Below are 12,801 nucleotides of genomic sequence, written 5' to 3' on the forward strand. Positions count from 1 at the left end.
TATGTAATGTACTTTCTTGTGTCTGGGACCATTTTAAATTGAGGTTAGTGTTGAGTTCAGTAGGCGGTACCATGCTCTTTGTTATGGGGTACTTCCTTTACTAAGTGAATGCCATTATATATATATATATATATATATATATATATATATATATATATATATATATATATATATATATATATATATATATATATATATATATATATATATATATATATATATATATATATATATATATATATATATATATATATATATATATATATATATATATATATATATATATATATATATATATATATATATATATATATATATATATATATATATATATATATATATATATATATATATATATATATATATATATATATATATATATATATATATATATATATATATATATATATATCATTGCTGTTAATAAATGTGGTATTGGTGTTATAAGTCTGTTTCATTTGTTACCCACAAGCAGTATCTGGTGGTAATAGACTAAACCTACTTGGCAAATCCTTACCCACACACCTCCTTAGAATCCGCTACCATGGATTCAGTGCACTTTGTATATATTTTAAATGAGTTATTTGTTTGCTTTTGGTGTGTTATAAACACCTAAGCTGGTTGCAGCCTACCCCAAAGTGTATTCTGACGACACATAAGTGCGACAAACCAACTCACCTCACAGCTGTTGGCCCAGCGTTCAACTCTCCGACCGGCCAATGAAGAATTAGAGAAATTTCTGGTGATGGAAATTAGTTGCTCATCATAATGTGATTCGGATTCCACAATAAGATGTAGGTCCCGTTTCTAGGTAACCAGCTGGTTCTTAGCCACGTAAAATAAATCTAATCCTTCGAGCCAGCCTAGGAGAACTGTTAATCAGCTCAGTGGTCTGGTTAAACTAAGATATACTTAACTAAAGACATCTCCAACAATCTCGCTTAGAGATAGGAGATGGCCAAATATTTGGACACATTCTTCTTACTGATGACTTACTTGATAATCGAAAAATTAGCAGGACGAAAAGTTTCAGAAATGAAGTTATAAAGATAGTGGCACTATTATATGCAGACGATCGATTAATCCAAGGACACCCTTGAAGAAATAACAAAAGCAATACAAACCCTTATGGAAACAGCAAGCGAATGTGGCCTAAGTAAAAACAAACACAAAAGCAATATATTAACATTCAAGGATTGGTACAGTATTGACGGTGGCAGCACATCGAGAAATAAAAATAGGTAAGCAGATAAAATAGCAGGGTGTAACGACCAGCAACATGAAAGACAAAAGCTTCAGAGAACAGATAAAAAAGGGCACAAATTAAAGCAAAGCAGAAAAAGGCAAATATGGCTAATGCAGTCATCACTAAAAGCTGTAGCAGGGTGAAAATAGGAAAATATATTGGAAAGGATTAGCGATGCCATCCTTCATTTATGCCATGGAAGTTATGAAACTCTAAGACAAGAAAGCCATAAGTGAACTACAAAAGGTAGACAAGTATATAGAACAATTCTGAAAGCACCAAGTTACACAGCAAGTTGTGTGCGGTAAGATCCGAAGCAGGGACCTCTTCCTGCCACTCAAGAGTCATGAAGAATAAACTATTCTATCTGAAACATAGCCTACTCTTGAGAGTGGTGGAAATAGACTCCTGTAGACCTACGAGATAACCATGGATCAATAGGAAAACAAGAAAACCCCGTGGATTCTTCAGGTAAAAGAGTATATATGAAAAATTTAAACAATCTTAAGTAAAACTGAATTGCTTAAAGGCAAGCAGCTGTAATAAATAACTGGGGGAAAAAACATGGTAGAGACGAATGAATGAAGACAACATTAAGAATCTACAGAAAATATAAAGAAAACATAAGAGAAGAAACCTGGTATGATGGCACCGAAAAAACAATTTAAACAATGCTGATCACTACGGCTAGACTAGGTATACTAGAACTGAATGATGGGAATAGGCTAAAAGGGGAAGATACAAAATGTTTATTTCTTCTCTACTGCCCAGCATATAATGAGATTAGAAACAGATACAGTTTTGTACAGCAGCCATATCAGGAAAATAGAGGAATTGGTAGCTAATATACTTTTATTGACAGATCTCCTGAAGAGGAAAGAATTTATAAAAGAATTATGTCTTTACAGAGAAAAAAAAAAACAACACAAACAAAGGAGGAATAAAGGGAGCCGTTTCAAAGACAAAATTCCGCGTACTGCTACTACTCTACTATCAAACCACAGTGGGTGACAGCACTACCAGTCTACGACTACCAATATACTTAATTGTATTGAGATGGCAGCAGTCGCAAGGTTTTTACCACATTTCGCGGTTGGGACTGTCGTCAAAGGATTTGGAAGAGGTTCCAAAGATCTGGGAATCCCTACCGGTAAGTATTGGCTTTCTCATGGTTTTTCTTCGTGTGGTGTCACCTGACCAGCTGTAGCAAAGTAAATCTCAGATAGGCTATGCTAGGCCATTGCGACCTATAGGCTATGAGGCTGACCAGCGGGGATGGGTGGAACGTGGACTACATTAAACTCTATTGCTTTGTAGGTAAAATTTCAGAAGTTTCATGGAAGTTTATTTTTTCCAACATAAGTAGCCAATGTTCCATGTTAGCCTACTCTGATGATTTGACATTTAGGCTAATTAGAAGAACTTTTATTACCCCATAACGCATCTCCTCTTTGGATAATAAGAAGGTAGAACCAAAGTATGATATTTCTAAGTATTAACTCTGCGCCTGTTTTCACTTTGGAAATTGGTTTTTTCTGACACAGTATACAAACCATCGGTACTTTACATTAGGAATTACTTTCAGCGTAGGCTGGAAACGGCCGTTAAACTCTTGAGCAAGGTGGTTAGACTGTAACTACTGCCAGGTAGGTGGGAATACCCGCCTTCCCGCATGTAAACATTCCAGTTTTGCTTTCGGCCGTCATGCGTTGCAGACATGGTTTCAGATCTCCTTGCCTGACTGTCGTTAAGCTCCTATTATCCCGGTGGGATCTTAATTTAGTTTTGTGTATATATTACGTGTGTTTGATATTTATTAATACAAACCCACAATTTGTGATAACTTTGCATAAGCCGTTGTTCCCCTGCGTCTGTGTCTCGGGTTTGACGGCCAAGAGCGTATTTAGAGAAGCATAACTAAGTGGTAATGCTTCTCTTCCAGTAGCCCTTTATTCAGGTACTAAAGGCATTTCCCTGTACGTTCGGAGATATCAGATTGGGACGTAATATCTTCACTCCCCTACATTGATCGGGACGTAAGATTTTGCTTCCCATCATGGGCTCCTGCCCTCCATGTACAAAGGGCATGACTACTTCCTTCCTACTTGTGCTGAGAATTGTTTTCGCTGCCTGTGCTTAGAGTTGCGGTAGGGGGGAGGTTGATGGCGTCATCGGTATACGCTCCACTTCCATGGCGCCCTTGGTGGCCTCCCCTCAGTCCTCTCTCCCCGTAGGTTCTTCCTTATCTCTCCTTTGGTAGAGATCTCTCTCCTTCACCCTCTTTGCTCGCTCCTCTGGCAAAGACCGTGGGGAGGGGGCCGGTCGGGCAACCTCTTCTAAGGTACCTCCTCTTGCTGCGTAGGGCAGTTCCTCTCGTAGTGAGAGGAGTCTCCCTCTACTAATCATCTTTGCTTTTTCTTTCAGATTGATAGTGAGCATCGCAGACGCAGCAGTAGTTGGCTGGATATCTCAGGGGATATCTTGCATGATGGAGTCCCGACGTTCATTCATAGTTGCTTTGGGACCGACCACAATGACGTCAAGATCGTTCCAACACTGTTCCCACCAATATGGATCGATCGCTGTCATTGCTGGCCTTCATGTATGCCATGGCACTGCCTCTGGCGTATCTGTGGTCCATCTGCTCCTGCTGTTTCCTGTGTTATGCTCCTGTTAACTCAACGACAGTCTCTGGCGGCTCTTCCTGGTCTCCTGCCGCAGCCGCCCTGATCGTTCCTGTCATTGTTGGTGACTTTCATGTGACGTTCCTGGCTGTTGCTGCAGCTCCTGCCTTCCGAACCACTTCCGTAGCTCCTGCATTGGCTGTCCTGATCGTGCCTGCTGCTTCTCCTGGTGGTCGTGCCTGGGGCTGCTTCTGTTGTGTTCCTGCCTAGCTGCCCTGGAGGTTACGATGTGTGCTACCCTGTAGAAGTTGTCGGAGTGAAGGTGAAGGAAGTTACCCTGTGGAAGCGACGTTCATGGCCATTGCAGTAGCTCCTGCCTTCTGAACCGCTGCATCAGCTGTCCTGATTATGCCTGCTGCTTCTCCTGGTGGTCGTGTCTTGGGCCGCTTCCGTTGTGTTCCTGCCTAGCTGCCCTGGAGGTTACAATGTTTCGTGTCCACCATCCTGTAGAAGACGTTGGAGTGAAGGTGAAGGAAGTCGCCCTGTGGAAGTAGCCGCTGTCTTCTTCATCTTATCTTTGATTTTGTCTTCTGCTGCGTCTTCCTTCCTCTCCCGAGGTCCAAGGAGGTCCTGTTAATCAGACAGACCTCAGTCGGCCGAAAGAGAGGAAGGCTGCTTCTTCCCCTTGATGTCCTTGGACATCTAGGGACTGCCTCCTTCCGAGGAGGCAGCAGGTCTCTTGTTGGCTCTTCCCGACCTTCGAGTTAGGAAACCGATTCACATACCCCTGAGTTCTGTGTTTCGGGAGCCGTGGGTGCGCAGGCCTCGGTTTGCGATCCCGTTCCCAGTCCTAGAGGTTCCACCTCTAAGACGGGGGTTGCTTTGGGCGCTCGTTTGCGAGCCGCTCCGAGTGCTTGAGATTCTGTGGAATATCGAGTATGCTGATCTGTTCTGGAGAGTACTCTCCCCGGCCCAGTTTGGGAGCAGTGTGAGAGAAAGGGCCAAGGCACCCAGGTGTCTCAGCTCTTCTTGCCAGCACCACAAGCGCTCCCCGAGTGCTTGCCAGTTCTCGGTTGGATTCCCAGTCTGGTGTCTCGATCTTATCGGTTCGAACACCAAAGAAGCAGGGAAGGGATTCCCTTCAGGAGTCCTGCGGGACTTCTAAGGGGCTGACTCTCTTCCTGGAGACTAGTTTTTTTGTTGGCTCTTCCCACCCTCACGAGAGTGGAAACCGATGCGCATTCTCCTGTGGGGCCTGGTGTTTCTATATAAGCGCTCTCCTGACAAGAGGCGCAAGAAGAGAGAAAGTGCCGAGACACCAGGTGTCTCCAGACTGCCCGCCAGCTACTTCGGTTGCTTAGCTGGGTTTCATCCTCGTGTCTTGAACCTTAGGGTTCGAGCATGTAGGATGGCAGACATAGAATTCACCTTTGAACCTTCTTTCTTGAGGGGCCTCGGCCTCAAAGGAGTTTAGAGTTCGGAAACTAGCAATAGTTCACGGCAGACGAGTTCCTCCCTGTCCAGTTCCGATTGTGTTTTGTGCGATCAGCTCGGCTCAGTTTGGCCCCTGGTCATGCTTGCGAGACTGGCTCGGTTCGGCTCGGCTTGCTTGCCCCGCCCAGCCCCTAGTCGCGCTTGCTAGACTCGCTTGGCTCGGCTTGCTCCGCCTGCCTCCCAGTTCACCGCATACCTCCCAGTCTGAATTGCGTTCACTTGATCAGCTCAGTTCGGTGTTGCTCAGCTCGGCCCCACTTGATTTTTTCCGAGTCGGGTTTTCAGCTATGTTCAAGTGAACTTTCTGCTTTTCCCAGGAAAGCGCATTGCCATGGCACAATTGCTCTCTTTCCCCAGTGTGGCAGTAATCTCCTTCGGTGATTATCGCTCTCGGTCTGCCTCTCCTGCTGGTCTTACTGGCAGGACAGCTAGGGGTAATCTTTCTACTCACCTGTTCTCGTTTTCTCTCAGTTGTTCCGAGAGGCGCGAGACGGACAGAGAGAGTTCTTTGGAGTTCAGCTTCCTGGCGTGCTTTGGGTGTTGGTCCCCCAATTCTCTCGTAGTGCAACCAGGTATCCGAGGAGGGTTTCATGGGATATGTCAAGGTCTCCCTCCAAGGGGAGAGGTACAGGAGTTTCATGCTTCGGAAACAGCGAGAGTCTTCCTCTTCCTCTTCAAGTTGCGACCTCCCTCATTTTTCAGAGAACTTTGCACTGATTCGTCAGTGCGAGGATCCCTGGGACAGGACCGTGGCTCCCCCAATGAATAATCTTCGTCACTGCAACCCTTGCAGTTCCAGAGGGGCCAAGAGTGTCGGGGGCTGCCGGGGTCCTTGCTTCCAAGAGCGTTCTTGACCAGATGAATTCTTTTCTTCGGACAAGGAGTTCATTCAGGTCGAGACACCAAGCTTCTCCCCTGTCTTGACAGAATACGAATTCTTCTTGCCTCGAAGGGTCTGGCTGCCTTGGAGGGTCTGGCCGACTACAGTTCTGTGGGCAATTCTGGTGCTAAGAAGAAGGACTTTGTCCCAATTCAGATCTCCGGTTTCGTAAGTCCCGAGTTGGCTCGACCCTTAGGAATGACCCTTTACTTAGTTCTGCCTTTCCCTTGCAGAGATTTGCCAGATACCTCAATAATCAAGGTTCGTACCAGGGTACTGCCTTGTCCTTTGGACAGTGGCCAAGACCTTTGGGCCTTAGTCATCTCAACTTGACCTTGAGTTCAAGCCAGCCCCCCTCAACTCCTAAAAAGTCCCAGGCTTCAGTAGAAGATTGCTGAACACATAGCCCTCTTCTTCCCTTCTAGGAAAGTGCGCATAAGTGCGTCTCCTTCCAGCCTCTTTCTCATAAAGGAGGAGGGAAGAAGGGAAGAGAGAAAGAAGTATCGACCCGGAAGAATTTCTCCTACTGCAGATTCCTGAATGAAATGATACTTATCGAGTCTCTGGAGCTGGCAGCGACATTGCCGAGACCTGGGAATGGATCCTTCAGGAGAAGTATATATTTCCCTTAGGTCTCGGCAATTCTTTTCATCAAACTTCCATCCCGCCTTCTCTCCCGTGCTCCCGATTCAGGAAATGCCAGTCTGGCTAGAGCTAATTGTCTCAGTATCCTGTCATCTTGCAGAAGCTTCCCCACTCTGGAGAATGGAGGTCTGTTTCCATTCCTCTGTCCTTCTTTCCTCTATGAAGTATGAGGAAAGAGTTAGGCTAATACTTGATTGAAGGAACCTTCGAATATGCTTGTATATTCCCCTCACATCATGTGTCTACTTATGGATTCACTGGTCAAGGAATAGGTGCACACTTGTAAGACTTTAGTCTTGAAGGTGTGTTACTGAGACAGTTAGTACCTTCTCATCACCATCCTGGGCTCAAGGCAACCTTTTGGCCTTCCAAGAATTCAGGATGAGTATTGCGACACTCAGTTGTTCGTTGAACAACAAAACCACAGTAGTAGCATTTGTCAACAAACAAGAGGGAATCGTTTTTTCCTCCTGTTTCATCTGTCGACATCTCAATTAGCCAGATGTATCCCCGGTGGGGATCTATTGGTAGGCGAGCTTGGCCTTGGGTTTGATTGATCGGGACGGAACGTGCTGCTCACTCGAAGATTCACACAGAGACTGCTCGACTGAGAATCCCTACCGTCTTTCTGTTGCCTCCCTGCACAACAAATTGGTAGTTTTTCCTCGCTCCTTCATACCAGACCCAGGGGCCGCTATGGTGAGGCATGCTGTCTTTCTGGGAAACTTGATATCTACATTTTTCCCTCTGTATTTGTCTGTTTTGCTATGGGTTCTCAAGCATTGCTCACCCTGAGTTACAGACAATGGTCATAAGACTTCGCCTCTTGCCCGACCTGATAGCCAAGGCATCGAGAAGTGTTCTGCTTGACCCAACCTCCTGTAGCAGCTACACAAGGAGCAGTTCTTCAGGCAGTACATCCCTGTGTGTTCAGGACTGGGAGACCTTCCAGCTTCCCTAGCAAGCATAGGCTTTCTCGCCGAGCGGTAGCGGATATAGCTGGATATCTCTTGAAGCCCTCTGCAGCACTCCCAGGGAATGGAGCCATCTTCGCTCATGCCAAAACGTCCAGTATCTGGCATTTGATCTCGCAGTTCCTACACTCTGATCAATATGTCAGGAGGAGTAGCCCAGGTGTGCAGAACTCCAGTCAGGTCAAGATTACTCCCTCCAACCAGTGAGTCTTCCTAATGTAAAGGACCGACGGTCTGAATATCATGTCGGAACAAATCACAAGTTTTGAAAGTAAATTGTATTTTTCCTAACTATACAAACCTGAGGTACTTTACATTACATATTATGCCCGCCTCATGTCACCCCTCAATCTGAACCTGGCTCGAAAGGCAAACTGGAATGTTTACATCTGGGTAGGCGGGTATTCCCGCCTACCTTGTGGTAGTTACTACCTAACCACCTTGCTCAAGAGTTTAACGGCCGTTTCCAGCCTACGCTGAAAGTAGTTCCCAATGTAAAGGACCTCAGGTTTGTATAGTTAGGAAAAATGCAATTTACTCTCAAAAATTGTGATTTTGTGATAACCTTGCACAAGCCGTTGTTTCCCTGCACTGTGTCTTGGGTTTGACGGCCAAGGGCGTATTTAGAGGGGCGTAACCGAGTGGTAATGCTTCTCTTCCAGTAGCCCTTTATTTGGATACTGAAGGTGTTCCCCTGTACGTTCAGAGATATTGGATTGGGACGTAATATCTTCGCTCCCCTACATTGATCGGGACGTAAGAGTTCGCTAACCCTCTTGGGCTCCCGCCCTCCTTGCACAAGGGCATGACTGCTTTAGAGAATTACGAGGGTTGGAGGTTGCGGGCATCGTCGGTAAGTTCCACTTCCATAGCGCCCTTGATGGCCTTCCCTCCTTCCTTCTCTCTCCCTGTAGGTTCTTCCTTATCTCTCCTTCAGTAGAGACTTCCCTCCTTCGCCCGATGAGCCGTGAGGGGTGGGCCTGGCTGTCGGGCGACCTCTTCCAAGGAGCCTCCTCTCGCTGCGTAGGGCAGTTCCCCTTGTAGTGAGAGGAATCTCCCTCTAATAATCATTTTTGCTTTTTCTTTCAGATTGACAGTGAGCATCACAGGCACAGCAGTAGTTGACTGGATATATCAGGGGATATCTTGCATGAAGGAGTCCCGACGTTCATTTAGTATTGCTTCGGGATCGACCACAGTACCTGGTTGGAATGACATAGTTCCACGTCGGGATCATTCCAACTCTGTTCCCGCTGATGTGGATCGATCGCTGTCATTGTTGGCCTTCATGTATGCTGTGGCACTGCCTCTGGTGTATCTGTGGTCCATCTGCTCCTGCTGTTTCCTGTGTTATGCTTCTGTTAACTCAGCGGCAGTCTCTGGGTGGCTCCTCCTGGTCTCCTGCTGCAGCTGTCCTGATTGTTCCTGTCGCTGCTGGTGACGTTTCTGTGATGTTCCTGGCCATTGCTGTAGCACCTGCCTTCCAAACCACTTCCGTATCTCCTGCATCGGCTGTCCTGATCGAACCTGCTGCTTTTCCTGGTGGTGGTGCCCTGGGCTTCTTCCGTTGTGTTCCTGCCTAGCTGCCCTGGAGGTTACAATGTCCGCCATCCTGTAGATGTCAGAGTGAAGGTAAAGGCAGTCACCCTGTGGAAGTAACGTTCCTGGCTGTTGCGGTATCTCCTGCCTTCCGAACCACTTCCATAGCTCCTGCATCGGCTATTCTGATTGTGCCTGCTGCTTCTCCTGGTGGTCGTGTCCTGGGTCGCTTTCGTTGTGTTCCTGCATAGCTACCCTGGAGGTTACGATGTTTTGTGTCCACCATCCTGTAGAAGATGTCGCAGTGAAAGTGAAGGAAGTCATCCTGTGAAAGTAGCTGTCATCTTCAACTTATCTTCGATGTCATCTTCTGCTGCCTCTTCCCTTCCTCCCCCCTCGATATGAGACCACCTTGACTTGGTGAGGGGGCTCTTGAACTCCAGGAATTTGTTCCTGGGTTTGAGTCCAAGAGTCTCATATACCATCACATACAGTATTATTTTGGATTAAATTTGTGGAATTTTCCACTTTTACAAATTTATTGGACCTGATAAATCGGAAAAGATATTGTAGCTGGGAATGGGAGTATAACCAAAGCTAAATAGTGAGAACTGTAGTAGGACTATCAACTGCCCGATAATATTCAGACCCGAGAGTTACCAGATTGGTAGCTCAAAGGCGGAACTATTAGTTAGGGCTGGACCATGGATTCCAGGGAGGGTTCTGGTTGTATGGATAGGACTCTCGGCATTCTATCCGGTTTGCCCATAACATGATTAAGGTGGGGATGATTGTATTCTTGTAATACTCTCAGTCCTAGCAAGCAGGTTTGGCTTACACTTGGGTCAGTCTAATCATGTTGTGCCATCCCCTTTGGGTTAGGGTAGGGAGCTGACATTTGGGAGTCGGTTCTCACTTGTGCCATTGGTGGAAGAATAAGACTCCATGAAGAGCTGATGATATCTTTTTAAGGTTTTCAGGTTAATTTTTTTTTCCTCCCTCAAATCTTTATGCTAAGTGAAAATAAAGATTCGAGCACCCCTGGGCCCTTTGATGGTAGTGACTTGGCACAGTTGACAACCGCTGGAACCTCCTTTAACAACCTTTCTTTGGAAAAAACAAAAAAGAATCCAAATGTAATCACACTGGAACCTTATGCTCTAGTGCACAACAAATCAAAAAGAAGTAAATATCATCTTGACACAACCTTGACTCACTACGACTCCTCTTTGGGAGTGAAAGTTGGTCAAAGTTTCTAACCATAGAAACAGAACAACAAATCTCAGCCCTAAGGTTGGAAAACTTCTTATTAAAAAGACACTCAATGACAGAAATGTTGTGTGGACAAGTAAAAATGAAGACGTGGCTTATAGAAGCCACAACAAAAAACCAGTCTGAAGACTATCTTTCAATAAAAAGTATCGACAATGTGAATGTAAAAGTAAAGAAGCCTGACACTATGAACAGCATTCAGGTTACTATTGTACTTCCTGAAAACAATGAGGAACCAGTTGATAAGAATATGCTGTTGGACTCTCTTAAAATGAGATATACCAAAGTCCAAGATTGTGAGGTATATATATAATACCAAGTAAACAGAATAAGAAAGTAAGTAGCGACAAAAATTTAGATGAGCATTTCCGAACAGGGAAAAATAATATAGAGTTAATAACTAAATTTTGAAACCTTTGAAGATATTTATTATAATAGAAAATTTAATATGGAAGAGTTAGAATTTGCTCTGTTGAACCGCAATAAATTGCCCCCTGGAGGTGACAGTATTTGTTTTGAAATGATCTGCCATTTAGCACCTTTGGCAAAGACATACTTATTAGAGTTTTATAACCACATATAGCTTCAAAATATATTTCCTAATAAATGGCGTAAAGCTATAATTATTCTTATCCCCAACCCTGGACAAGATCCCAGTAATGTAAACAGTTACAGACCAGTTTCTTTAACTAGTTGTCTGTGCAAATTACTAGAAAAACTGGTAAATGCTCGATTAACATGGCACATTCAAGAAAACAAAATTTTGACTCCCACTCAATTTGGGTCACAATGTAACAGATTGACACTGGATTCTGTCTAGCTTGGAAAACCACATATGAAGAGGATTTGAATGAAAACAAATTACTATAACCATGTTTTTTGACATTGAAAAGGCATATGATACTACATGGAGGTATGCAGTAATGAAAACGTTACATAAAAATAACGTCCGTGGACATTTACCTAGGTTTATCGAAAACTTTCTGACAAATCGCACCTTTCAAGTGAGAATTGATGATGTATTGTCAAGTACATTTCCACTTGAAAATGGTGTTTCACAAGGAAGCGTCCTTAGTGGCACACTGATTACTTTAGCAATAAATGATATCAGTAATAATCTACCTATTGGAATTAAAAGTAACTTGCACATGTATGATATTGCAATATATTATTCAGCATCTCGCATAAAATGTGCAGAGTGAATCGTTAATAAAACTATAGTAAAAATAGATGAATGGGCCTCATCTGTAGGCTTCAAATTTTCTATACAAAAGACTCAAGCAGTAATGTTTTATAAAAATAAAAAGTGGAAAAAAGGTGAAGAAATAGATTTAAAAATCAGATGACATTCCATACCAATTGGCCAAACAGCAAAATTTTTGGGATTAGTATTTGATACTCACTTGAACTGGAAAGCCCACGTAACATACATGAAATCAAAATGTAAAAGAGCATTAAACCTAATTAAAAAACTATCAAACACTATTTGGGAGCTGATAGACACCCTTACTTTACTGTATAAAGCAACAGTGCTGTCTCGTTGATTATGGAAGCGAAATATATGGTTCGGCATCAGACGCAATGCTGAAAACGGTAGACCCGGTTCATAATGAAGGTCATAGAATATGTTCAGGAGCTTTTCAATCATCACCAATGTCTTCTTTACAAGTTGAATGTGGTGAACTACCTCTGTCTCTCCATAGAGAGCTAATAACAATGAAGAGTGCTCTGAGAATTCAGACAAATGGTTTCCAACCAAAAAATTATATGGATTGAGGGATGTGTTTATAAACAGTCATCCACCTCCTTTCCCAATTAGAGCTAGAAGATTGTTTGAGTTGCTAATTATAAATATACAATTACCTTTAATATTAAAATTACCTCCTCCTTGGACAATGAATAAAATGAGAATTTGTACGCACTTGAAATATTTATCAAAAAGTCATTTATATAATCCAGAATACCATAGACAACACGCAGTAGAACACATAATCTGAACAGGTCCACATTACGCAATACTGTATACACCGACGGATCTAAGTCACAATACGGAATGGGATATGGTGCAGTATCCCCAAACAAAACGTATCAGTTCTCTTTACTAGATAACGCCTCAGTATTTACAGC

At 43.8% G+C, this 12,801-nt stretch overlaps 1 protein-coding gene across 6 annotated transcripts in view; it reads left to right on the top strand.

Moving 5' to 3' along the window:
* Window positions 1-2,202: 2,202 nt before the first annotated feature.
* Rfk (Riboflavin kinase) overlaps window positions 2,203-12,801 on the top strand; it is a 304,267-nt gene continuing 293,668 nt past the window's right edge. For 3 of the 6 annotated variants that reach the window (XM_067126044.1, XM_067126045.1, XM_067126043.1), the window contains exon 1: window positions 2,203-2,396. In XM_067126044.1, coding sequence (XP_066982145.1) covers window positions 2,303-2,396 — 94 coding nt within the window. In that variant the 5' untranslated portion in view covers window positions 2,203-2,302. The remainder of the gene's footprint in view (window positions 2,397-12,801) is intronic. The other 3 variants (XR_010856941.1, XM_067126046.1, XM_067126047.1) reach the window with 2 other exon arrangements.

The sequence above is a fragment of the Macrobrachium rosenbergii genome, chromosome 23 (genome assembly GCF_040412425.1).
Source record: "Macrobrachium rosenbergii isolate ZJJX-2024 chromosome 23, ASM4041242v1, whole genome shotgun sequence".
Taxonomy (NCBI): domain Eukaryota; kingdom Metazoa; phylum Arthropoda; class Malacostraca; order Decapoda; family Palaemonidae; genus Macrobrachium; species Macrobrachium rosenbergii.